Genomic DNA, 27,250 nt, shown 5'->3' with positions numbered 1-27,250 from the left:
ATCTTTCTGTCCATACTGTATGTATGCCGGTCTCATGGTACAGTCGTCAACTTGTACGACTAACAACAGTCCGTCATGGGTTCAAGCCCCAAATAGACCGGCCGCCATACGTAGGACTGACTATCCTGCTATGGGGGGAAATCATAAGTCACTGAAAGCCAACCCCACAAGTGGGTTGGCAGGCCTTGACCGGCATCGGTTGTTGAGCCAAACAAGAAGAAGAGAGGGTGTATGTATGTTAATATTATTCTCCTTCAGGTCAGATCTATTTCATTTTGACTTAGTAATCGTACATTTGTTGTTCCTAGATTCGCCAAGGTGATACTTTTTATAATTATTGATAATTTTTCTGATAGATATTTGAGGTTCATAAAAATATTAATGGAATACAGCTCTATGGAGGAAGAGTTAAAAATTACAATTGCTTCTTTTCTTTTTGCTAAACTGTTATTTAAATTTTTTGATAAATCATCATTGATCGTGGTTTGGGCATTGTTATATGATATCAATTGGTTTATAGACGAATTGATTATTTGAGATCGGTAGCATCTGGGCTGCCAGCGATGAATTTCCAGACTGTTCCTAGAGTGTCCCATCGTTTTTGCCGGTTAGGAAAAATAGCCTTAAGCATCATTTTTACATGAATAAACTCGGCTCTTATTCTACCTGTATACTGATTTTCCTCAATTTTATCGAATTCTGAAGACAAAGATCGATTTCATTTTTTAAATCTGATATTTTGAAATGGTGAACATATATTTTATTTCTGATAATAATCCTAGCTTGACCTTCTTCGAATGTAAAGATGGGAATATCGTTCATGTTTGTTATTGAAATATTTTGCCCATACACTACCAGCTGTAAAATAATATTAAACATTAATTATTTTTAGGTCGTTCTGGTGTATATTTTTCTCATCTTTCGTGGTTACAGTACTTCTTTTACATTTTTTAAATCGATGCCTTTAAAGGGTTTAAATTGCTTCAATCTTCTTTTTGTTTCCACGAAAGCTAATGCTGTGTCAGGTATTTCGTTTTCTACTTTATGTTTGTTGAAGAAGTGCAAATCTTTTTCCTGTTTCAGACGAAAGTTTGTTTGTACTTGTATAATAATTTCATAACTGTTCTCTGAAGGGCAAAGCGGGTAAATTTTGTTACCGAATGAATTAAACTATTATATTTATGAATGGTAAGATCAATGATATCTGTTACTACGGCGAACGGATCTGTGGGCCACGCGAAGGATCAAACCCGCACGGGTAACAGAGATCTTCTCAACCGTTCAACGCCAATAATTAACCTTCCCGCTAGTTGCTCTCTCAAGTAATTTGAGGAGCCTATGCCGCAGAAGGGGGTGAAGAGGGATGAGAGATTTCTTTCTGATCCGAATATCCAAAATTAAAAAAGAGGTTTCTTAGAGTTGCAATTTACAGCATATTACCTATTTGGATGGTTTAATAAGATATGAAACGTTGCAGGAATTAGACGCAGAAATTTTTTGTTCAACCAATACACTCAAAATTGAAAATAGAATTATTATCATGTACAGGAAGTACCCTGACACTCATACTCTAGCGATTAACGGTAATGAAGAAGTTATGTGTGAAATTATTACTTCTATCCCAAAGGGAGATTTCTCCTTCGACAATTATGTTTACCTTACTGATGATATAGTATTACTTCCAGGCATTTATCATTCCAGCAAATATAAATCTCAGGTTGTATTAAAAAACACTACAAGCAGTTTAGCATATTTAAACCCACAAGAAAAACTTAATGTAGAGCTGAATAATTTTGAGATAATTAAACCTTCACAGGTCAATGATATGGTCAAATTGAAATCTTTGACCGATAAGGTTATTTGGCACATTTGAATAAGGAAGAACAATCGAAGTTAAAAGAACTTTTGAATGAGTTTCACGATATTTTCTATAACGAGGGCGATAAATTAAGCTTCACGAACGCAATTAAACATAAAATTACCACCACAGATGAACTGCCTGTATACACTAAATCATATCGCTATTCATATTACCATAAACAGGAAATTCAGGATCAAATTCAAGAACTGTTAAAACAAGGAATAATTCGACCATCCAACAGTCCATGGTCTTCTCCAATATGGATTGTGTTAAAGAAAAGTGCGGCGAATGACACTCCCAAATGGCGCCTTGTAATTGATTACAGGAAATTAAATGCAAAAACTGTTGAAGATAGATATCCGATTCCCAATATTAATGAAATTCTGGACAAACTTGGGCGTTCAAATTATTTTTCCACATTGGATCTTGCCGCAGGCTATCACCAAATTGAAATAGATAAAAATGATATTTCTAAAACAGCGTTTTCTGTAGATCACGGACATTACAAATTTTTAAGAATGCCATTTGGGCTTCGTAATGCACCATCTACTTTCCAACGTGTAATGGACAATATTTTGAGGAAACACATTGTCAAAATATGCTTGGTTTACATGGATGATATTATCGTCTATTCCACAAGTCTTACGGAACATATTCAAAATATTAGAAAAGTTTTCATTTGCATGAGAGAATATCACATGAAAATTAAACTACTAAAAAGCCAATTTTTGCAAAACGAGGTCTCATTCTTAGGGCACATTGTTACAGCAAAGGGTATTAGACAGAACCCTGATAAAATAGAAGCTGTTAAACGATGGCCGATCCCCTCAACGCAAAAAGAATTAAAAGGTTTCCTTGGTGCAATAGGGTATTATAGGAAATTCATAAAGGATTTTGCTCGAATCGCTAAGCCATTGACGAATTGTTTAAGAAAGGGCGATGCTATAGTGCATTCCAAGGAATTCATCGAAGCATTTGAAAAAGGCAAAAGCATCCTAACATGCGACACGATTTTTCACGACAATTTATCCTCACTACCGATGCCTCTAATCACGCCATAGGAGCGGTATTATCTCAAGGGCCAATAGGTAATGATAAACCTGTTGCATATGCATCGCGTACACTATCAAAATCAGAAGAAATTTTTTCAACCATCGAGAAGGAGTTATTAGCAATTGTGTGGAGTTGTAGTTATTTTCGACCATATCTGTTTGGTAGAAAATTTACTTTATACACGGATCATCAGCCTTTAACGTATGGACTAAATCTAAAAACTCCGAATAGTAAATTGATTAGATGGCGACTTGCCTTGGAGGAATACGATTACGACATTAAATATAGAGCTGGAAAGCAAAATGTTGTAGCTGACGCTTTGTCACGCATAGAAGTGAACGTGAACGAAAACATTCTCTCGACGGACGCTACCATTCACTCTGCCAACACTGACGATAGCGAATTCATTCCTATGACCTTACTTCCAGTAAACCATTTTTCCAATCAAATTATCCTTCACATTTCCTCGACTGAAACTCATACAACAGAACTCATGTACCCTAGAACACAGATAAGCAAGACACAGTTTACAGAAGAACAAGTTATGGAAATTTTCCAAAACTCCATGGATTTGAAGAAAGTAAATTGTATTCATTACCCCACAATGCTCATACCCACGTTACAAAAAGTTTATAAGCAGTACTTTAATCAATGTAAATCATTTAAGATAAAAATTGCTCAAAACATGTTAGAAGATGTTAAGGAAGCTCATGAACAAGACATAATAACAGAAAAAATCCACAATGAGGCACACAGAGGGATTTGGGAGAATCTAAAAGCAATTCAGAGAAAATATTACTTTCCGCAAATGAAGCATAAGGTTAAAAAATTTATAAAGCTATGCGAGACTTGTAAGACCGCTAAATATGAGCGTAAGCCTTATAGAATCACAATCGGAGAGACTTCAGTACCTAAGAAACCTATGGAAATTATGCACATCGACCTGACAGGTTTCTAACAGCAGTCGACAAATTTTCCAAATACGTCGTTATTATGCCACTTAAATCTAGAAGCATACCCGACGTCAGAAAAACATTGTTAAAAATTATTAGCGCTTACGGAAGACCAGAACTGATAGTGAGTGATAATGAACCGTCATTGAAGTCCATCGAAATAAGGGGGCTATTACAAGATCTAGGCATACAAATGTATTTCACCCCAACGAATAATAATGAAAGTAATGGAATTGTCGAAAGGTTTCACTAAACTTTAGTGGAGATCTTTAGATGCATAAAAGAAAAATATAAAGGATTGTCTTCAAAGGAAATATTCAAAATAGCATGCACGCTCTACAATGAAACAATCCATACATTGACAAATCTAAAACCGCGTGAGATATTTTTTGGCATCAAAGATAATGAGGAAAGACCAATAGAAATTGAGGAAATTATTGAAAAACGAGATAAATTGTACGATGAGATCGCTTTTCAATGAAAGGAGGTACAACGGAAAACCTTAGAACAAAGAAACCAGAATCGTGATAATCTGCCTACTTTAGAAAAGAATCAAGTTGTATATCATAGAACTCAAGGAATCAAGGACAAAAAAGAAATGTATTTCAAGAAACAAAAGTACAAACAAACAACCAAAAAACCTTTGTTGATTAAACCATGTTCCATTACGAAGGAAGTTGCATAATTCTAAAATGAAGCGAAATATATAATCGGGACGTTTAGAACTTCAAGGGGGAGCAGTTACAAATACCAATACAATATTGCGTTACGAACACCACTATATTAATAATAATGATAGTTTGGTAGTAACAGTTAAATCAGGATGCCTAGGTAGTTGTAAGGAATAAGTTTAGCGACGGATAATTGTAGAATAAAGCAGATTGGATTTAGACATCGAACTAGCAAGTTCATCTTTCCTCCGACTCATAACTCATATATACGGAGCAAACAATTATTTTTGACTTTATTGTTGAAAAAAAAATACAAAAAAAACCTCAGAGCCCATCAATAAATGAAGAAGATTCTTTTCTTACTCATGAGCTGTTTTTTAAAATGAAATTATCGCTGATATCGCGAAATTAAAGCGCTTCAGAATACTTCCGACTATTACAACGACTTCAACGGCTCCAACTGGCTCCGTCGGCTACGACGGCACCGACGGCCTCAACGGCTCCGGACGGCTCCGTCGGTTCCGTCGACTCCAGCTACCGCCCAACGGTCACCAGCACTCAGAGATCCGCTGAGATTGAAGCTGACTTTGAAGCTGAGTTGGCGAAACGTCTCAGCCTCCGAATTAACCCGAAGCCGAAGCGAACCCGAACGGAGTTCGGTACGAACCTTCGTTTAATTAGCCCCCTCCCCCTGTTTTTGCCAGGATTTCTTTCTAAAACGATCCAGTGCACACCATTATACTAAGTTAATTCGATTTATTGAATATCGAACCAACATAGAATACAAAGAAAACACAACACTTGCTCAATAATCACTGCACTTAATCCTAAATTAACGCACATAATTTAAAAAAAACACTTTTTACAGTCGCACTGAGCAAAAAATAACAAATTCAGTACAGCACTTTCTGCTCCTCATCGCTGTTGCTCCTGGTTTTTCTCGCTGCACTGTACGGGCCATCTGCTCCAACACTCCGACACAGCCACAGGTTTTGTTGTCTCCGTTCGCCGTGAAACACACATGAAATGGAAGAAAAATGTTATTAATTAGAAGGGGGGATATTGGTTGATCATTTTAATCACTTTTACTTACCTCAAATAAAACAAATCTCCATTTTTCACGGGGTTTATCCGCCGACTACCAAGTGCAAAAACACTACACAAGCACCAACCTCACTGGACTGAACGTAAAGCCTACTGCGTTAATGTGTGTATGCGCTTCTGCCAAGCCAGCCGCGCCGTACTGCGTGTGTAGCCAAGTGCGTGTGTGTGTATATTTGCACCACTGGACACAGAACACAAATCTCACCGCACAGCAGAGCGTATGTCGCCAAGTGTGTGCATGTGTGTATTTGCACCACCGAATTCTGAACGTCCACCGCACCGCACCAAACAGCGTGTATCGCCAAGTGCGTGGCTGTGTGTAGTATCACCGTGGACTGCAGAAAACTACCTGCACTAGAACAGAGCGCTGGTGTGGCCAAATGTGTGCATGTGTGTACTTGCTCCACTGAAAGCCGGTATCGCACCAGATTTCGGGTGTCGCCTTGTGCGTGCGTGTGTGTTATTCTCACAGCACACTCGTTCATAATTTTTTTCGTTTTTTTCGCTTGAGCCACTCGATTTCGTTCTTCGCTGATTTTGGCAGCGCACGAAGGGGTTCGGTTTCAACTTCCAACAACAACAACCACACGAGGGAGCTCGTGGATACTCACGAAGGGAAAATCGCTCAAATTAGAGCGAGAGACAGATAGAAAAAACGAAAGGTCAATATAAAATCTTCGGCTTTTGACCGTTGGGCGACTAGCAGCTCCGACGGCTCCGGACGGCTCCGACGACTCCAACGGTTCCGACGGCTCTGGCTGCCGACTAGCGGCTCCGACGGCTCCATCGGTTCCGACGGCTTCGACCGGCTTCGGCTGCCGACTAACGGCTCGGGCCGGCTCCGAAAGGCTCCGAGGTCCGAGTTTTGCACCTACCTTCCGGAACCGCTTCCAATTTTGGCGGAGTCATTCGGAAGCGATTCCGGATTTTTGTTGAATTTACCCATCACTACCATGTACGTGACCATGTATGTCTCAAGAATTATCGTCATCAAGAGCATTTTGTTTTGCACAAATGTTTTTTTTTTTATGAAGATTTATCTCATTAGCATATCCTTCATCAAACTCATTGCATATAATATTTAAAATTATGAAATATAATTTTTTATTTTCAGATTATTTTTTTATTATCACCAATTCGAGTGAAGGAAAAAAACATATTTTACGTACCGTTGAAATAACAAATATTTTGTTGTGAAAATAAATACGCATTATTACATATAAACCCTGTGATATAGAAATGATAACCACACCGTTTGGTTGCCTTCTGTCTAATGCCTGTTTATTCATCCTTCATGCGTTTTGTCGCTTTGACAGATTGGCGTTGTCGGAGCTGCACGTCACTGATTGAAGAGCAGGGCTGCCAAACACCACACGCCCCCATGAAGTTCTCATCACTTAATGTCTACTACAAAATCTGCCAGTGCCTGTGGCAGCCGTCGGTTCCGCACCGGTCGATCTTCATTCATTTCTATGGGCTGCTCATCAGACTGGCCAGGAATTTTAGCATACTGCTCAACGCTTGTTTCTGCTCAGAAAGTCTCTTCCCCCGTATGTACTCGGAGCTCTTCGAATGTCAAGCACATATCTCGGTGTGCCTTACCTCTACAGTGTTTCTTGATATGACACCAGTCACTGTGCCAGGCTTCCATTTGGTTGTACAGGTTACTTGGGGTGGCTTAACGAATACCGAATCTCCTGGCTTGAAAGGGCATTCCTCGACGCCTTTTTCTGAAGGCTCTCGAGGTTTTGCCGAAGGATGTCTCCATTTGTAACGGAAGATGGCATCTGCTGGAGATTCCTCTCGATTACAATCCGATGCCAGATTGTACCAAAACACGGCCTGGAGAGGTGATGTGGCGCTTCTGGTTACGTTCGACAATACCATTACCAGATGGACGATAAGCTGCTCTATATCGCCTTACTACATTCCAGTTCCTACACAGCTGTTCGACATAGCTAGAGCGGAATGCCAATCCGTTATCCATTAGCAATTCATCAGGAGGTCCTCTTTCACGAAATACTCCTTCCAACACCTGACTTATTTCTGAGCCACTCTCTGTTTTTATCTCACGCCATATCGCAAATTGTCCTGGCCCACAATCTACTTTTGTAAGATATTTACTTGATTCAAAGGGGGTACGTCTACGGCTAAGCGTTGCCATATTCTTTTTACTTCGAGATCACCTTGGTCGTATGTGGTCGGTGCTGGGTCGATAGATTGATACTGTATGCATTCGCGTACGCACTGCGATATTTCATTTCTATTTACTGTTGGATCTACCAGTCTTGCCAGATAGAGTGAACGATCTACGCCAAAATGATGCTTTTCGTGCAACCTCTTCACATTTGCTGCGCACGCCACGTGTAACTCACGTGTGATCGGATTAGTGAGCCATGATGTTTTCACTCGCGTCAAGACATCCGCTTTGTTCTTTTCAGGCTGAACAAAAATCAAGTTCAACTCCAGTGCATATTCGTTCATGAGTTCTCGTATTGTGCCCAAACGTCTTCTGATCAACATCTTTGAAGCACCAAGAACCTTGGCTCTTGGTCCCAAATCACAGGCCGATCAAAGCCTGCTAACAACAGTAGCCGAATCACACATCACTTTCAGCTTACTTAAGCCCCATTTCAGTGCAAGGTTGATTCCTCTCATCACCGCGTCTAGCTCCGCAATGTTAATATGGCCAGCATCTGCTTCTTTTCGCAACCACGCTGCATCTTCTACTATCTCGCCACCTATTTCCAGGACTACATCGTATGCTACAGAGCTAGCATCACACCAAACAATGCCTTCCACAGCATCTGGTGGCACCATCCAACAACCTCTAACCGGATCATCGCGTTGCACTCTTTCTAATATTTCCCGCAGAATCATCATTGCCTTTTCTCCAACACCATCGTCCCATCGCTGCCCCTGACAATGCCTTTTCGAGTAGCTGCAAGCGACGCGCAACCAATTAGCCACTGGGTAGTGTCCCACTAGGCGTCCACACACAGAGAAAAATTCCCTTCTCATCAACTCGTGATCAGGGAAAGTCGGCAAATCATTCCCTCGACAAAATAACACTTGCCTTTCGTTCTCGCTAAGTTCTAACCCAAAAACTCGCCCTCCATGCAAATGAACTGGTGGCTTCGCTTCGAGCCCATACCGCTTCAGGTGGTTGACAACTTCGCCTGCTGAGACCACACTTTCATTCACAATAATATCGTCAATGTAGCTACCAGTGCCCCGTCTGATTTTATCATTTTGAGATAGTACGTATTCAACTATTTTACTCATGATTTTTGGTGTGCTACTCAACCCTAAGCCCAAGCGTGTTAAGCAATAAGATCGGTTTTTGAAACATATCTGTTGAAAGTCCCAGAGGCTAGGATCGATCCGTAACTGCAGATAGGCAGATCGCAGGTCCACTAACTTTAAGGGTCCCTTCATTCTCCGCCACCTTCGAATCGTTTCATCACAGGCAGGAGCATCCAGTCCAGGGTTCGATTGAACAAAGCTGTTAAGTTCACGATAGTCAAGAACCGGTCTAATCTTGTTCTTGTTCGGTTGTTCTACTGCCATGAGTGGCAGCCTACCGTATACCTGTGTTTTCCATGGTCGCAGCCAACCATTCTCAATCCATGTTTGAACCTCTTCATCGAAACGATCTTTCCTTACAGGATCATCAACGCTGCCGTAACTAGCGGTAGTGTTTCTCAGCACCGCAGGGGCTTTTTTCCATTTCCACCGTGCAGTCCACTCTTTCCCATAAAAGCTCGCCTCAAAATCTCGATCGTCTATTGTCACCACTGTTGGCCCCGCTCCACATGCCGCACCACACGATGGTTTCGAGGTTTCCTAGTGATTCCCAGAAAAAATTCGATGCTCGTAATCATTACGCCACCAAACAATTCTATAGCGTCCATTCCAGGTACTACATCAACGCCATCGACCAGCTTGTCCAAAACAAGACACTCGATGCGGGCTGACATTCTAGAATATTCGACCAGCACACGCGCATAACCTTGGCAAGAAACCCTGTCTCCATTTATTGTTACTATCGTTGCGAGCGGTCCAAACGCCGTAGATGTAGAGAACCGGGGTGAGATGATCGATTTTCCACAGCCAGTGTCGATAGGGGCCCGCGCTTGTATACCGTTTACAGCAACTAGAACAATAGGCAGCGCCTCTAAGCATGTCGTGGGAGATCCGCTGGCGCCGTAGAACTCCCTTGTCCGTTTCCCGCAGGGCAATTGCGCCGAAAATGCCCTACTTGACCACACGTCCAGCATAGAGGTTGTTGCTTTGGAGTTTTACACTTTTTTGCCGAATGCTGTCCCCCACATCGTGGGCACCTGCATTGTTTCTCCTTGTCGTTGCTCTGCATACTGCCGGTTAACAATAGCTGCTGCCGCCATGTTGTCGTTCACGCACACTCTTTCATCTGCTTTCCACTTTCCGTACTCGCGGAGAAGAGATCACGTCGCATCTAGAAGCTTCTCGGTGTCGGTCAAATTTTCTGTCATCGCATGCAGCGCGCTTCTGACCGATAAGGGCAGTATTGTGGCAGTATTGTGCACGTAACACCTCGTCGCCTTTGATGCCTGCGTCTTTCATTAAGCGGCATAACTTTTGGTGCTACTGTTCGGGTGGCTCGCCAGCCCACTGGGCGCCAATGAACGATGCGTAAGATTCAGCCGGATCCGGACCAAAGGCTTTTCTAAGCGCCACCTTTATTGCCTCTGAATCTTTCTTCTTCTCATCGCTCAAGCGATCGTATACCAGGGCTGCTCCGCCACCCGCTGCGCAAAGCGATCGAAAACTTCTCAACCTCTCGCTCAATGTTGCTAGAGAGCAAGAACCAATAATGATAAAGCAAGGTGAAAAGATGTGGAAGAGAGGAAGAGAGGAAGGAGGGGAGAAAGAGAACGTTGGTGTGAACTGTTTTTCAGCCACCCGCTGCGCAAAACGATCGAAAACTTCTCAACCTCTCGCTCAATGTAGCTACAGAGCAGGAATTAATAATGATAAAGCGAGGTGAAAAGATGTGGAAGAGGGGAAGGAGGGGAGAAAGAGAACGTTGGTGTGAACTGTTTTTCGGCCACTATCATTTTTGCGCCATCACGGTCGTGTACCGGAGCTTTTTTTGACAGAAAGAGAAAACCCCATACAGCGCGCTCTCTGGAACGACTTTAAACGCTTCAATCGATCAAGAGCTTCGATCGGTTCTTCGGACGTTTCTGCTCGCTTTCTCGATCGGTTTCGGCGGAAAGCGAGCTAGAAAGCGAGCTCAAAAACTGCTCGATTTTGTTGTGCGGGCATCTAAAACAGCAGCAACAGTTCTGCAACATTTTTCACTTCCCGCTGCGCAAAGCGATCGAAAACTTCTCAACCTCTCGCTCAATGTAGCTACAGAGCAGGAATTAATAATGATAAAGCGAGGTGAAAAGATGTGGAAGAGGGGAAGGAGGGGAGAAAGAGAACGTTGGCGTGAACTGTTTTTCGGCCACTATCATTTTTGCGCCATCACGGTCGTGTACCGGAGCTTTTTTTGACAGAAAGAGAAAACCCCATACAGCGCGCTCTCTGGAACGACTTTAAACGCTTCAATCGATCAAGAGCTTCGATCGGTTCTTCGGACGTTTCTGCTCGCTTTCTCGATCGGTTTCGGCGGAAAGCGAGCTAGAAAGCGAGCTCAAAAACTGCTCGATTTTGTTGTGCGGGCATCTAAAACAGCAGCAACAGTTCTGCAACATTTTTCACTTCCCGCTGCGCAAAGCGATCGAAAACTTCTCAACCTCTCGCTCAATGTAGCTACAGAGCAGGAATTAATAATGATAAAGCGAGGTGAAAAGATGTGGAAGAGGGGAAGGAGGGGAGAAAGAGAACGTTGGCGTGAACTGTTTTTCGGCCACTATCATTTTTGCGCCATCACGGTCGTGTACCGGAGCTTTTTTGTCAGAAAGAGATAAACCCATATAGCGCGCTCTCTGGAACGACTTTAAACGCTTCAATCGATCAAGAGCTTCGATCGGTTCTTCGGACGTTTCTGCTCGCTTTCTCGATCGGTTTCGGCGGAAAGCGAGCTAGAAAGCGAGCTCAAAAACTGCTCGATTTTGTTGTGCGGGTTTGCGCAATTCTGCAGCCCTATCAAAGCGTTCCAGCCATCCGACGTTATCACCATCGCCTGTAAAGGGCTTTATGACATCCACAAAGCGAATTTCTGCAGATTCCATCATTTTGTATCAAAGGCCGAAATAGCTTATGATATAGAAATGATAACCATACCGTTTGGTTGCCTTCTGTCTAATACGGACGTCACACGAAGCGTAAACTCAAAAAGTTTACGCTTGATTTGTATGGGAGCCCGCACAACAAAATCGAGCAGTTTTTGAGCTCTCTTTGTAGCTCGCTTTCCGCCGAAACCGATCGAGAAAGCGAGCAGAAACGTCCGAAGAATCGATCGAAGCTCTTGATCGATTGAAGCGTTTAAAGTCGTTCCAGAGAGCGCGCTGTATGGGTTTATCTCTTTCTGACAAAAAAGCTCCGGTACACGACCGTGATGGCGCAAAAATGATAGTGGCCGAAAAACAGTTCACGCCAACGTTCTCTTTCTCCCCTCCTTCCCCTCTTCCACATCTTTTCAGCGAGAGGTTGAGAAGTTTTCGATCGCTTTGCGCAGCGGGAGAGTGTAAACTTCCTGTCAAAAGATTATAGGGTTGTATGGCTGACATTTAGTTTACTCCAAAGTTTACGCTTCGTGTGACGTCCGTATAATGCCCATTTATTCATCCTTCATGCGGTTTGTCGCTTTGACAGATTGGCGTTATCGGAGCTGTCTGAACCTGCACGTTACTGATTGAAGAGCAGGGCTGCCAAACACCACAAACCCAAATAGCCAGCTCGAACTCTAAGGCCGCAAATACACGACGCGCGTTTCCGCGCCCGCGGAAACGCGCCTCGTGTATTTGCGGCCTAAGAGTGTTTGGTGTATTCGTCAAGCCTCTAGAAAGCTTGTTTGAGCAAAAGTTATCACCCATCCTGTCAAAAAGTGATATTCAAATTTGGTTATGAAAAACATGCTATCCAAAATAACCACATCGGCCTTAACCTTCTGTAAACCCAAAAAGCCAGAATGGCTTAAGCAGCTCATTTTGGCACGCTAAAGATCCCTGCTCTAATTCGCCTTTTGCTGTAGTTAAACAGCATCAAAGTTCCAGGTGGGTCTTTCAAACAGCGCTTAAGCAGCATCATCATGCTACGGTGCCTGGGATTATTTTGCTTTGTGTTTTATTTTCAAGCAAGGCGTCATCAATGAAATAAACAACACGATTTGCGTTTTGTTATCTGCATGTTTATTTTAAAACTCCAAAAGCTCTTGAATTTTACATAATTTTACATAGTTTACTCAATATTCCTCCTTCAATTAGCTTATCTAACTTGTACAGCAGCAATGAGATGTTTGAGGGCACTAGCCTTTGACACTTTGTCAAGAGCCACCTTGTACCGATGCCATGCATTAAAAAGCTATCTAAACCTATCTAGTTCCTATACCCACTTCGATTAGACCAATGCCTTATTTACCTTGGCTGTATATAAAAGTGAACGTTAGCAATGACAGTTGATTTTGTTGACAGCTAGCAATATTATCAATAACAAATAAAATTGGCCTGCTTGAAAGACCAGCTGGAGCTTCTCAGTGTGAAATAAAATAACTCTTACACCAAATCCATGACCTTCAATTAAACCATTAACGATCCAGGATGAATTTTAGCTTTAAACAAAATTTTCGGGACATGGTGATCGTGGCGTTCGCTATGGTGCTGTTCTATCTTCTAGCATCCAAGAAAACTCAGCTGTTGGAACGTTTTAGCTCAACCGACACCGAGATGCAGGCTAAGGTCCAGGTCGAAAGTGAGAGGATATTTACGGAGACAGAATTGCGAAAGTACAACGGACAAGAGACCAACCTGCTGTACCTCGTTATACTGGGCCACGTGTACGATGTGACGGTTGGATTCAAACATTACGGACCGGGTCAATCATATCACATGTTCATTGGTAATTATTGTTACTTCTTACCTGAATTAATTATTCACCATTTGTTGAAAACTGCTTCATTTAGGCCACGATGCTACACGATCTTTCGTTACGGGAGAGTTCGACCAGTACACCCTGGAGCTGAGCGACGTGTCCGCGCTAAAGGGGACGGAGCTGGAACAACTGCTCACTTGGAAGGACTTTTACGATAAAACCTACCAGTACGTTGGTAAGCTGGTCGGCCGTTACTTTGATCCGTTCGGACAAGAAACCCCTTACTATCGGTACGTTCTGGAGCGTGCCACCAAGGCAAAGGAGAGCAAGGACGATATCTCGAAGTATCCTTCGTGCAATGTAGAGTGGAAGGTCGAGATGGGTACGCGTGTTTGGTGCACGAATCGAAGCGGGACTGGCCAGGAACGGTCTTGGGTAGGGCAACCGAGAAAAGTGGCGGAAAGCAATGCGGCCGAAAACGAAGCGAATGGTCGTAGCGTTCAGTTTTGTGCCTGCATACCAGAGGAGGTGTCCGATGCGCACTACGTTCCATTTCCGGGATGTGAGGAAACCGCAAAATCTTGCATTATACCGGATCAAAGCTAACAATATGCAGCACGCATGAATTGAAGTGTATTCATCATTCTGTCCGTCCTGGTGTGTGGAAAACTAAGCCGCAGGAACTAAGATGCCTTTTCGCTCAACTATGCTAAGCAAAGCGGAACCACATAATATGAACACGTGCGTAAGAGAGAAATACTGCACAGGGTTGCTTTTCATTACGAAATAAAAGAAAGTTTATTCCTGAAGAGGGTGGTGGTGCTCTTCTCTAGCATCGCTCTACATTAACTTAGTTCAATTAATTTGGAGTGTTTCATAACAAATTAATAACAAAACATAAAATAGAATATTAAGTCAGTATCCTCAGTTCATAGTAGATATCACACCGAGTACTGCGGCTGCTGCTGCTATCCGGTTCCCTCGACCAAGTCCGCTCGGTTACGGTCCTGCTGCGACGCCTGCTGCCCGTGTTGATGCTGGCCTTCCGGGGGTTGGGTTCGCAACGTGTATTTGCGCACGTTCTCGGGTGTATAGTCCAGTATTTGGCGCTGTTTGGCACGGTTATGCTTTTTCTGGTGAAAGTAAATTTTCAGCACACCCTTGACCGCAACGAACACGAATCCACCGAGCAGCGTACGATGCAGATCGTTCTTGATGGATTTGAACAAAATTTTCCCGACGACAGTGGACACCGTGGGTAGCAGTAGTGCGCCACAGAATATGCGCGTCACAGAGAGTGGTTCCGATGTTGTAATCGTGCTGCTTGGGTACGGTTCCGGATACCGCGGGCTCGGTTCGTTGCTACAAACGAATGGGACGGGAGTGCAATTATTGTAAACTATTGGCGAATAGTAGAAAGTCTACGATCACTTACGAGACAGGTAACATCAGTGAGATGACAGGATACTTCCGTACGTCAAACTGTCGATTTTGCAGAAAGCGAAGAACGATGTCCTCCCAGCGAAACATGCGCCCGATCACGAGGAACACCGGGATGGTCGGCAGACACAGCAGCAGTGCAATCGGTTCGGCCTGCTCCATCATCGAGAGGCCCCGCTCGAACCCAGTCGTCTGCAGCACGGTGACGGCGCCAAACGTGATGGCAGACCAATAGATCGAGCACACGATGGCCCCAGCCGCCATACCCGGGCTGAGCTGCTTCGCAATGATGTCGAGTCGCTCCAGCAGAAAGGCGAAGTTGCCCATCGACGGCAGGATGATGATGTACCGTGTTTGACACTGCGGGCAGCTGATGCTCTTGTACGGGTTGCCCTTCTGCTTTTCGTCGATCCACCGCTTAAGACAGGACTGATGGACCCACTTGGTTGCTCCGCGACAGTTGCACGGCTGCACCCACGGCGCTACCTTATCATCCTCCTCGGTCGCAAAGCACACCCAGCAGTACCGCTCTTCCTCTTGCGGTTGGGCTTGTTGTGATGCTGCGACGGATGCAGCAGCACCAGCACCGCCATCAGCTGTAGCCTTCTCATCATTACTTTGTCCATCGACCGGATTGGATTCCTGGTTGCCTGTGAGCATCGTGTCGCTTAAAACAGCAGCTGACCCCTATTAAATGTGCAAGGTAAATAGGACCGAGAAGGAATAGGAAAAGTTTTCCCTTGGTGGGAATTGTTTGTCGTTGGCTTGCGCAATATTTACAAAACTTTACGTCTATCTTACGCCTTTTTGGTAGGGCGCCACTGGGATGTTTTTTCAGTCTTCGCACTGTTTTCCTCTTCACTTATTCTTGCTCGTCCAATCGTAGGACTATTAAGATATGTCTACACGATGGCGCATCTATGAGCAAAAACGTCCCATTTTGTATGGGATTTGACCAAGGTGGATTAAAGAGCTCAGGTCATGAAATCTACCCAGCCAGACAAATCGGGCCTATCTATTTCCTCTATCTTATCGCTAAATTACCGGTAATTTAACCTTTAAGTTGGCAACCGGATACCCGGGTATTTTTTTCAACTTCGAACTGCAATAACTTTTGATTCATTGCTTTTATTAACCTGAAATTTTCCATAGCCTCTCAACTTTTAATTTATGATTTTTTAGTGCATAAGTTGTAATTTTAAACCGCCTGTAAGTATTTTATTTTGATTTTTTTTTAACTTTACCACGTAAGTTGGCAACCAGCATACCCGGGTATTCCATACATTTTGTATGGAGAATGACGTTTCTCTTTATCCTCTTTTCGTATTGTGCTTATTTTCGAGTCAAATTCAAGCGATTCCAAATTTCGATTTGACCGTTATTTTTATAATAAAATGAAAAAATTTTATGAATAAATGAAATGGAAGAGAATAGATGGTCGGCATTACTTGCTTACAGCATTAAAATATAGAGAGCATTGTTTACCTATGAAAATCGTTAATTTTTTTGCATCAAAACGTGTGGAATACCCGGGTATGCCGGTTGCCAACTTACGTGTGTAAATCTGGTTGCCAACTCTACGGTTAAGAGTAATTTACAGCAATTGTCCGCAGTCCGCGATACTCGATTTACGCGAATTCGCAGTACGCGATTCCTCTAAATTTGACAGCTTCATGTAGTTTTGCAAATATTTTAATTCTTTGAAATATTTTATGCCCATTTTGAATTTCCTTAATATTCTTGAAGCATTTTGCATTAAATTTGTACAAAAGATACCTTTTTTTACAACAAAAAAAATTGATGCATAACTCTATGGCGATGGTTGTATTATCCATCGTAGTGTAAATTATTTTTCTATTGGAATCTGCTATACGCGAAAACTCGAGATACAGGTAGTCCACGAGATACGCGGTCCCTCTTAGGCGGCGGTCTAATGTTGTTGCGCGCAACATTGTTGCTCTGAAACATCCCAAGCGCCACAGATTAAGCTTAAACGACTGGAAAATTGAATATCCATAGAAAAAAAATGAAAGCTCCACAGCTTCATTGGTTTGATCAATAGATGGCGTATTACAACTCATCATTATATTGCTATCCTTTTCTTGCAATGTGTTTGGACAAGTTGCATTTTATTATGACCTATATAGCCTTCTAACTTTCTGAGCAAAAATCTATATAAATGGTCGTGTGGTTAGATACGTCCCAAGCGCCACAGATTAAGCTTAAACGACTGGAAAATTTAATATCCATATAAAAAAATGAAAGCTCCACAGCTTCATTGGTTTGATCAATAGATGGCGTATTACAACTCATCATTATATTGCTATCCTGTTCTTGCAATGTGTTTCGACAAGTTTCATCTTATCATGACCTATATAGCCTTATAACTTTCTGAGCAAAAATCTATGTGAATGGTCGTGTGGTCAGATATGTGGGTATCAACACCAACGACCATAATTCAATTCTCACTTGCTTCAGTGCTGGTGATTTCCGTTAGAGTTTAGTAATTAAACAATTGTATCGCCGTTCTAGTTCTAGCGATGCATAACTTCAATGCGAAACCATACAACAGTACAGAGGAAATGAGAAAGCTCTCCTCCAAGCGATGAAGCTCAACTGGTTGGGGTATCCCACCAACAGAGAGCGCCACCAGCTTTTTTGCTATTTTTAGAATGAATGAGTCGTTTGCCGTCTGCTAAACGAAGTCTTTCTATATTCCGTTTAGGTAGAGAACTTGAGTCGTTTAGAAGCCGTTTAGTGGTCGTTTAGTGGATTTGTGGCACTTGGGGTGGGTACACTGGTGGACATAAAAATAGGAAAAAAAAATTGTGTGTTTTTTTTTTTGCGTGCACTAGGTGTGTCATCGCCAACAGTTCGAGGCGTACTGAATTTGCAATAGCCGAATTTTGCCTTTTATACTCTCATTTTTGGTGCGCTACTTATCTGAGTTTTGAGTGCCGGCAGCGTTTTGCGGCAGTATAAAAGGAGAGCCAAATCGTGTTGAGCTTCATTCTTCCATCAGTGGTCAAGGTGAAAGGTTGCTGTTGAAAAATTCCACAAAATCATCATGGGTCGCGGAAAGCACTGCACACCAGAGGAGCGAAAACACATTCAGGGGCTTTATCGTGAGAACGTGCCAATCAAGACAATCTGCAAGGCGTTCGGCCGTTCGCGGACGTTTGTGGACAACGCCATTCGTAGCGAGGCTACGGGTAAATCGACAGGTCGTCCGCGAAAAACAACGGCCGACGTTGACGCGCAGATTGTTGAGATAATCAAGGCGGATCCTTTCAAAACTTGCGCTCAAATCAAGCAGGAGCTTGGTTTGCAAGTTTCGGCGAAAACGGTGTCTCGCCGTTTACACGCCGCTGGGTTCTGTGCCCGGAGACCGCGGAAGGTTCGTAAGCTGCTGCCGCACCACGTAGAAGCGCGCATTCGGTTTGCCGAAGAACATTTAGCTGCATCCATCTTTTGGTGGAGCAAAATCATTTTTTCGGATGAGTCCAGAATCAATCTGGATGGTTCGGACGGCATTAAATACGTCTGGCGCCTTCCTAATCAGGCGTATCATCCGAAAAATACGATAAAAACCCGAAGTCACGGAGGCGGCCACGTTATGGTGTGGGGTTGCTTCTCCTGGCACGGCCCGGGTCCTTTGTTCCGTATCAACGGGACACTGAACTCGGAAGGGTATAGAAAAATACTTAGTCGTAAGATGTTGCCATACGCCCGACAAAAATTCGGAGACGAAGAGCATTACATCTTTCAGCATGATAACGACTCTAAGCACACATCGCGAACAGTTAAATGTTATTTGGCAAACCAGGATGTGCAAGTTCTACCGTGGCCTGCGTTGAGTCCTGACCTAAACCCGATTGAAAATCTGTGGTCAACTCTCAAGCGTCAGCTTAAGAACCAGCCTGCACGTTCAGCCGATGATCTATGGACACGCTGCGAGGTTATGTGGAAAAACATACCCGAAAGCGAATGCCGTAAGCTCATCGACGATATGGCCAAACGCTGTCAGGAAGTGATAGCAAATAACGGTCACCACATATTGACCGTTAGAATGTGTTTTCGCTCTGTGGAACACCGCAACACCTCCTCCCAACAACCACTTAAACAGTCCTTTTCAGGGCTACCAAATATTTCTGACAAGAACTATGTCTTTCGGTCACAGAAAAAAGTTCCTATTTTTATGTCCACCAGTGTATCATCACCAACGACCATTACTCAAATCTCACTTGCTTCAGTGCTGGTGGTTTCCGTTGGAGTTTAGTATTTAAACAATCGTATCGCCGTTCTAGTTCTAGCGATGCATAACTTCAATGCGAAACCATACAACAGTACACAGGAAATGAGAAAGCTCTCCTCCAAGCGATGAAGCTCAACTGGTTGGGGTATCCCACCAACAGATAGCGCCACCAGCTTTTTTGCTATTTTTAGAATGCATGAGTCGTTTGGCGTCTGCTAAACGAAGTCTTTCTATATTCCGTTTAGGTAGAGAGCTTAAGTCGTTTAGAAGCCGTTTAGTGGTCTTTTAGTGGATTTGTGGCACTTGGGATATCGCTGAGGTGGTCTATGAAATTGCTGGCAGTATTTCGCTTTAACATTGTGTAGCGTCAAAAATTAGCCAATTAACAGCTCAGAGTTAATTTTTTATTATTCACTTGAAAAAAAAAAAAAAAAAAAATATATATATATATATATATATATATATATATATATATATATATATATATATATAATATATATATATATATATATATATATATATATATATATATATATATATATATATATATATATTAAATTATAATAAATAGATATATGACATATATGTAAACGAAGTAACCCTGTGGAAACAAAGTAGTCGTGGAGCGATCGGTTCATTGTAGTTTTTAGTTATTCGCAAATCAGATATTGAAGAGAACGGTCATATAAAATCTTGTTAATAAAAACTTCTTCAGCGTTTCAAAGAACTTAGTTGCTTTAGGTTATGGGCTCCTCTGTAAAGGAAGGTGCTGGCATTCCCAAGCTGAATGGAACGAATTACGGAAAATGGAGTTTTGGAGTTCGTTTGGTCTAGGAAGCTTCGGGAGTTTGGGAGGCGCTCGAAGAAGACGTGCCTGAAGCGGTCGGAGAACCGCGGAACAAGAATTTTTAAGAATGGAACGGAAGGCAAAATTCTTGCTGTTTGGATTTGTTGGAAATGATTGCCTAGTCATAGTCGAAGAAAAGGAAACAGCCAAGGAAATGTGGAAAGCTCTTGAAGACACCTTTGCGAAGAAGTCGGAGGCAAGCCAGACGATCTTGCGCAAACGGTTGGCCACGTTACGTATGAAGGAAGGATCGTAAATGCGAAACCATCTTGCCGAATTCGACGACCAGGTGCGTTGAACTGCAGTTGAAAACTGCAGGTGCAAAAATGGAAGCAAGCGATTTGGTCTCTCAACTCTTCATAACGTTGCCGAGCAGTTACGATCCATTAGTGACAGCTCTAGAAAACATGGACGATAAAGATCGCTCCCTAGAAACAGTGAAACATCGGCTGCTAGGTGCAGAATAGAAGAAAACAGATCGAGCAGACTACTGCGGCGAAGAAAAATCAACAGCCTTTATCGGAGGAAGTTTTCAGAAGAAAAAGTTCAAAGGGAAATGCCATCGTTGCGGAAAAGTAGGCCACATACAAAAGGATTGTCGATCCAAAATGCAAGACAGAAACGCCAACTCTGTCGTGGCAGAGAAAACTGTGAGTTTTATGGTGAAATCGCAGCTTCAAATTGGAGAAAAAGAACTCGCAATAGACTCTTTCATCGTTGATTCTGGATGCAGTGTCCACTTGATCAACAACAGAAAATATTTGATAAATGGTAAAAGTAACGCTAGCGTTACGCGTAACGCCAGTTTATCCCAAACCCAAGCAGCATTTTTTGAACGACTGTTTTAACCGTCGTGGATGAGCAAATTGATAAATAATAATGTCTAATAATCTAACCCTTATGAATGTTCAGCAATCGTTCATAAGGTTTAGATTCATTGATAATTCATTGGAATAAAAAAAGTAATTATATGACTTGTACCTTACTACTTTTGATATCCATTAGTGTTATAGCAACAATAAAAATATTGCTTATTCACCTATTGGTAAAATTATAATACAGGTGGTCCCCGAGATACACGGTTAATGGGGACCGAAAACAGCCGCAAAATACCGCGTATCTCGAATTTCCGCGTAAGTCGAATCTCGGGATTTCCAGCCAAAATATCACTAACCCAAATAGCCAGCTCGTACTTTATAGCTGATTTAGGGCTGTTTAACGAAAAATCGTTCCGATGTCGTACTTTGTGGCTGATGAAGAGATAGACAGTACTTTGCGGAACTATGGAGCTTTTTAACAGGCACATGGTACTTTTTGGAACTTTGCGGCTGATTAGCACTATGTGTAGGGTTCATGATGGAACTTGAAGGCTTGTTAAGAAAGGGTACTGAACTTGGTGGAACTTTATAGCTTTTTAATGCATGACATCGGTACAAGGTGGCTCTTGTCAAAGTGTCAAAGACGGACGCCGGCAATAATCTCATTGCTGCTGCACAAGTTAGATTCGTTATTTGAAGAATGAATATTGAGTGAAGTGATTGTGAATTATCAGTAAATTGTTTAAAATTTTGTGTTATTCATCAATACAAAGGATTTAAAAATATACATATGTGTTTAAACGAAACAAATCTTGTTGTTTATTTCATCAATGACGCTTGCTTGAAAATAAAACACAAAGAAAAATAATCCCTGGCATCGTGGCATAAGGAAGCTGCTTAGGCGCTGTTTGAAAGACCCACCTAGAACTTTGATGCTGTTTATCTACTGCAAAAGGCGAATTAGAGCAGCGATCTTTAGCGTGCCAAAATGAGCTGCTTAAGCAATTCTGGCTATTTGGGAATTTTCGTGCAATTTTGCAAGTAGGATGTGGTTTTCGCCACCAAATCAATTATTTTATATGTTTCTACTGAATTGAACAATTTTAAACCTTTTTAAATAGTATTTTACATTCGTTCCATACGGAAATTATTTGGTATTTCACAATGGATGTGTAAAATCAGTAAAATTTGCTCAAAGAACTGTCAAATTTGGAAAACCGCGTGTCTCTGAATCCGCGTATAAGAGGTACCGTGTATCTCGGGGACCGCCTGTATATCACTAGACACTACAGAACTGCACAAAAAATTGGTTGCCTACTTGACTATCGCTGCAAATTTTCGCCGCATGTTTGAACAGCTGTCACATTTATGCGCACGGTTAACCCGGCGCTCTAGCACCAATCGAACACGACATCGAACATGAAAAATGTATGGGATTTGACATGTTTGTCTTGTTTGTTTGTTTCTGTCTGACAGTGCACCACCATATGATTATATGGGTTTTTTCGTGTCGGATGTCGTGTTCGATTGCTGCTAGAGCGCCGGGTAAGCCGCCCGACGGTTAATCCGTTACAGGCGGTCCCCGAGATACACGGTACCTCTTATACGCGGATTCAGAGGTACGTGGTTTTCTAAATTTGACAATTATTTGAGCAAATTGTACTGATTTGACACATCAATTATAAATTGCCAAATAATGTCCGTTTTGATCGAATGTTAAAAACAATTTCAAATGGTTCAAAACTGTTATATTCAGTCAGAACCATATCAAATAATTCATAAATTGGCTAAAACCACCTCCTACTTGCAAAATTACACGAAAATTAGCGATATTTTAGCTGGAAATCACGAGATTCGACATACGCGGAAATTCGAGTTACGCGGTATTTTGCGGCCGTTTTAGGTCGCCATTAACCGTGTATCTCGGGGACCGTCTGTAATTAATTTGCAGAAAAACACATGGAGCTGTCAAATTTAGAGGAATCGCGTACAGGCGATCATCAGATCATCAGATACACGGTACCTCTTATACGCGGATTAGGAGATACGCGGTTTTCCAAATTTGACAGTTCTTTGAGCAAATTGTATTGATTTGACACATCCATTCTGAAATACCAAATAATTTCCGTATGGAACGAATGTAAAATACTATTTAAAAAGGTTTAAAATTGTTCAATTCAGTAGAAACATATCAAATAATTCCCAAATAGCCAGAATTGCTTAAGCAGCTCATTTTGGCACGCTAAAGATCGCTGCTCTAATTCGCCTTTTGCAGTAGATAAACAGCATCAAAGTTCTAGGTGGGTCTTTCAAACAGCGCCTAAGCAGCTTCCTTATGCCACGATGCCAGGGATTATTTTTCTTTGTGTTTTATTTTCAAGCAAGCGTCATCGATGAAATAAACAACAAGATTTGTTTCGTTTAAACACATATGTATATTTTTAAATCTTTTGTATTGATGAATAACACAAAATTTTACACAATTTACTGATAATTCACAATCACTTCACTCAATATTCATTCTTCAATTAACGAATCTAACTTGTGCAGCAGCAATGAGATTATTGCCGGCGTCCGTGTTTGACACTTTGACAAGAGCCACCTTGTACCGATGTCATGCATTAAAAAGCTATAAAGTTCCACCAAGTTCGGTACGCTTTCTTAACAAGCCTTCAAGTTCCACCATGAACCCTACACATCCCAAGTGCCACAAATCCACTAAACGACCACTAAACGGCTTCTAAACGACTCAAGTTCTCTACCTAAACGGAATATAGAAAGACTTCGTTTAGCAGACGCCAAACGACTCATGCATTCTAAAAATAGCAAAAAAGCTGGTGGCGCTATCTGTTGGTGGGATACCCCAACCAGTTGAGCTTCATCGCTTGGAGGAGAGCTTTCTCATTTCCTCTGTACTGTTGTATGGTTTCGCATTGAAGTTATGCATCGCTAGAACTAGAACGGCGATACGATTGTTTAAATACTAAACTCCAACGGAAACCACCAGCACTGAAGCAAGTGAGATTTGAGCAATGGTCATTGGTGTTGATACCCACGTATCTAACCACACGACCATTTATATAGATTTTTGCTCAGAAAGTTAGAAGGCTATATAGGTCATAATAAAATGCAACTTGTCGAAACACATTGCAAGAAAAGGATAGCAATATAATGATGAGTTGTAATACGCCATCTATTGATCAAACCAATGAAGCTGTGGAGCTTTCATTTTTTTTTCTATGGATATTCAATTTTCCAGTCGTTTAAGCTTAATCTGTGGCGCTTGGGATAGTACTAATCAGCCGCAAAGTTCCAAAAAGTACCATGTGCCTGTTAAAAAGCTCCATAGTTCCGCAAAGTACCGTCTATCTCTTAATCAGCCACAAAGTACGACATCGGAACGATTTTTCGTTAAACAGCCTTAAATCAGCTATAAAGTACGAGCTGGCTATTTGGGATTAATTTGGTGGCGAAAACCACCCCCTACTTGCAAAATTGCTCGAAAATTAGTGATATTTTGGCTGGAAATCACGAGATTCGACTTAGGGCGGTGGCAACGCTCATCGGATGCGATTTTATCGGACGAGATTTATATGGGATTTGACAGATAACGTCGGACGTGCAATTTCGTCGTCCGACGTTATCTGTCAAATCCCATATAAATCTCGTCCGATAAAATCGCATCTGATAAGCGTTGCCACCGCCCTTATGCGGAAATTCGAGATTTTAATTCGAGACGGTATTTTGCGGCCGTTTTCGGTCCCCATTAACCCGGCGCTCTAGCACCAATCGAACACGTCATCGAACATGAAAAATGTATGGGATTTGACATGTTTGTCTTGTTTGTTTGTTTGTGTCTGACAGTGCACCTCCATATGTTTATATGGGTTTGTTCAAGGTGGAATATAGAGGAGGTGTCTTCTTAGCGTTTGGCATGTTGCCATTTTGAGATTCAGTTTGACAACAGCCGTCGATATTTTTTTACAGGCAGCAGCTACATTATAACGTGTAAAATGTCGATTTATGGAGTGTGGATGCAAAATACGAATTTTTAATGCTAAAAAAATGTGTATTAAACGAAAACAATTCATATATCATATCTAAATACAAGCAACATTCGTCGCATTTGACAAATGCCGTCGATCCTGGTTTTGTGCTTTTTTCTAAAGCCTCGATGCCCAATTGTTCTACATGACGACACCTCCTTTCTACCCACTTTGGGTTTGTTCGAGTCGGATGTCGTGTTCGATTGGTGCCAGAGCGCAGCCTAACCGTGTATCTCGGGGACCGCCTGTACTGCGAATTCGCGTATATCGAGTATCGCGTACTGCGGGTAATTGCTGTAATAATAAAAAAAAAGAAATATAAAGTAAAAACAAATTACGACAAGAAAAACTAAAATTAAAACAAAACATGTTAACCAAAATCACTCTGGTTTTTGTGGTTTGATGTTTTTGCATGCATCAACGGTCAGTGTGACAGATTAATGTGCCGTCCCGGTTGTTGTGTGTGCATTCTCGAGAAGCAGCCGGTTACATCAAAGTTGAAAATCATACTTATATAGTTAAGCATAGTTCGTCACAATGCCATCGTCAGCTTCAGACAATAGAGTTGAAACGCAGGTGAGCGTGCGTGTGGTATCGACACACTGGTGTCCGGGTCTGCGTTCAATGCTAAAATTATTATTCAATGCTCAGCAGAAGTTTTCCAAGTACAGAGCTGTCAGAAATAGATTACAGCTGTTAAAAAGAAAACATCGCAAGATTAATACTGTTGAATAATAATGCTAAAATTGTAAACTGAAACGCATCACAGCGTATGAAAGATAAGTATCAATTAGCCGTACTGTACTCCGGCGGTATGATTTCATACTATTGCAGAGCTATCCGGAAGGTTCCAAACCGCAGAATGAGTTCAAAGACATGGAAAGGCGTTACCGCAGAAACGAAGACTTGGCTCGATTTATCCTTACTCGTACCTCTATATACCGTAAGTGTCTCGCAAATGCCTACCGAATAAGAACCCCCCCCCCCGCCCCGTTAAACTATAATAGGAATGTCCGGTTTGTGTTCATTGCAGTTCACCGTATCAACAAGGTAATGTCGGAGACGGCCGCCCGGTACAGGCTACAGGAGATTGCTCACGCCATTTTTGCCAGCCTACATCAGTACCCGATCCTGGCGCTAGCAGTCGCGATTGTGATTTTCGTCTTCACGCTACCATTCCTGGTATTTATTTTTTTCACGATGACTACGGCGGTGATGGCCTTTACCGGGTTTGTGCTGATCGAGGGTGCACTCATAACGGCTGCATCGGTCATGCTCGTCAGTTTGCTGATCGGAGTGTTTCTGATGATGGCCATCGTCGGGCTAATGTTTCTGACCGGCTACTTCGGCATCTCGCGCGTGTACGAGTGCGTGTCTCGGTTCAAGATAGACGATCTGCGGGAATATTTGCGCAACAATCACTAGAGAGCCATGTGGTAACCGTTTCTTGATTGATTTGTACTTAATTTCACTTAAATTTTGAACAGTCGGTTTAGTATTAATTTGTATTGTGATAGCAATTGTTTTATCGGAACGAGGTTAAACTATGGCATTTAATAGTTAACAAAAAACAGAATCTTCCGGCTGCTCCGCAGCTTGAATCATTTCAAACGGTTCCATATTTATTCCAGGTATAGGGAAATGGTTCACAGTAGTTACCAATGATTGAAGCTAGTTATCTCGAATCAGGCGGCTTTGGGTCACTAACGAACAATTCATGAACAAAGTTATCATAGGTAAATGGTCCGTTAAAAAAAGGACGGGAGAGGGAAATATATATATACTAACTATACAAACATTCTTTTGCTTTTAAATTGAATTCCTACACTATTACTACGCTGCACATTTACTACCGTGTATGTTTTGTTGACTGGAACTGGAATTGTATCGGTTTCAGACCTGGTCCAAATATCATTCCGAATCCGAATCCAGCATAGGTCCTGGAAATGTTCCTGTAAATAAATGAAATCGGGAGTTATTTCTGGATAAGTATGGGTTCATGATCGGTTCCAGGACCGGTATGTGTTCAGTATCAGTTCCAGATCTTTTATGGTTATTTTCAGTTCCATGACCCGTGTGGGTTCATGATCGGTTCCAGGAACAATATGGGTTCATGATCGGTTTTAGGACCGGTATGGGTTCATGACCGGTTGCAGGGCCGGTATGGGTTCATGATCGGT

The 27,250-nt window shown here is 42.1% G+C and overlaps 3 protein-coding genes across 5 annotated transcripts; 2 read left to right on the top strand and 1 right to left on the bottom strand.

The window, feature by feature from the left end:
* The first annotated feature begins 13,265 nt into the window (after positions 1-13,265).
* Positions 13,266-14,474, top strand: LOC121595320 (neuferricin homolog). Its single transcript, XM_041919233.1, has 2 exons — positions 13,266-13,691; positions 13,756-14,474. The coding sequence occupies exons 1-2, from the start codon at positions 13,394-13,396 to the stop codon at positions 14,268-14,270; spliced, it is 813 nt and encodes a 270-aa protein (XP_041775167.1). The 5' UTR covers positions 13,266-13,393; the 3' UTR covers positions 14,271-14,474.
* Positions 14,475-14,478: 4 nt separating this feature from the next.
* Positions 14,479-16,032, bottom strand: LOC121595301 (E3 ubiquitin-protein ligase MARCHF5-like). 3 transcript variants are annotated; one of them, XM_041919205.1, is made up of 3 exons: positions 15,885-16,032; positions 15,100-15,791; positions 14,479-15,026 (listed from the first exon to the last, which is right to left on the bottom strand). In XM_041919205.1, exons 2-3 carry the CDS (start codon positions 15,762-15,764, stop codon positions 14,633-14,635), a joined length of 1,059 nt encoding a protein of 352 aa, XP_041775139.1. In that variant the 5' UTR covers positions 15,765-15,791; positions 15,885-16,032; the 3' UTR covers positions 14,479-14,632. The 3 variants fall into 3 exon arrangements, with proteins under 3 accessions (XP_041775139.1, XP_041775146.1, XP_041775155.1); XM_041919212.1 differs by having other exon boundaries at positions 15,895-16,032; XM_041919221.1 differs by having other exon boundaries at positions 15,906-16,032.
* A 9,387-nt stretch (positions 16,033-25,419) lies between these two features.
* LOC121597771 lies at positions 25,420-26,868 on the top strand. The gene is made up of 3 exons (XM_041923887.1): positions 25,420-25,646; positions 25,905-26,013; positions 26,104-26,868. The coding sequence occupies exons 1-3, from the start codon at positions 25,608-25,610 to the stop codon at positions 26,493-26,495; spliced, it is 540 nt and encodes a 179-aa protein (XP_041779821.1). The 5' UTR covers positions 25,420-25,607; the 3' UTR covers positions 26,496-26,868.
* Positions 26,869-27,250: the final 382 nt, after the last annotated feature.

Source organism: Anopheles merus, chromosome X (genome assembly GCF_017562075.2).
Source record: "Anopheles merus strain MAF chromosome X, AmerM5.1, whole genome shotgun sequence".
Classification (NCBI taxonomy): Eukaryota; Metazoa; Arthropoda; class Insecta; order Diptera; family Culicidae; genus Anopheles; species Anopheles merus.
Note: the sequence above shows the minus strand (reverse complement) of the source record. Positions and strands in the feature narration are given on the sequence as shown.

Bases quoted from the DNA above. Each gene is read 5' to 3' on its own strand.
- LOC121595320 (XM_041919233.1), top strand. From the start codon at position 13,394: ATGAATTTTAGCTTTAAACAAAATTTTCGGGACATGGTGATCGTGGCG. The intron at 13,692-13,755 runs GTAATTATTGTT...TGCTTCATTTAG, and splicing joins ATCATATCACATGTTCATTG to GCCACGATGCTACACGATCT.
- LOC121595301 (XM_041919205.1), bottom strand. From the start codon at position 15,764: ATGCTCACAGGCAACCAGGAATCCAATCCGGTCGATGGACAAAGTAAT. The intron at 15,027-15,099 runs GTAAGTGATCGT...ATTCGTTTGTAG, and splicing joins TCACTGATGTTACCTGTCTC to CAACGAACCGAGCCCGCGGT.
- LOC121597771 (XM_041923887.1), top strand. From the start codon at position 25,608: ATGCCATCGTCAGCTTCAGACAATAGAGTTGAAACGCAG. The intron at 25,647-25,904 runs GTGAGCGTGCGT...ATACTATTGCAG, and splicing joins ACAATAGAGTTGAAACGCAG to AGCTATCCGGAAGGTTCCAA. The intron at 26,014-26,103 runs GTAAGTGTCTCG...TGTTCATTGCAG, and splicing joins TACTCGTACCTCTATATACC to TTCACCGTATCAACAAGGTA.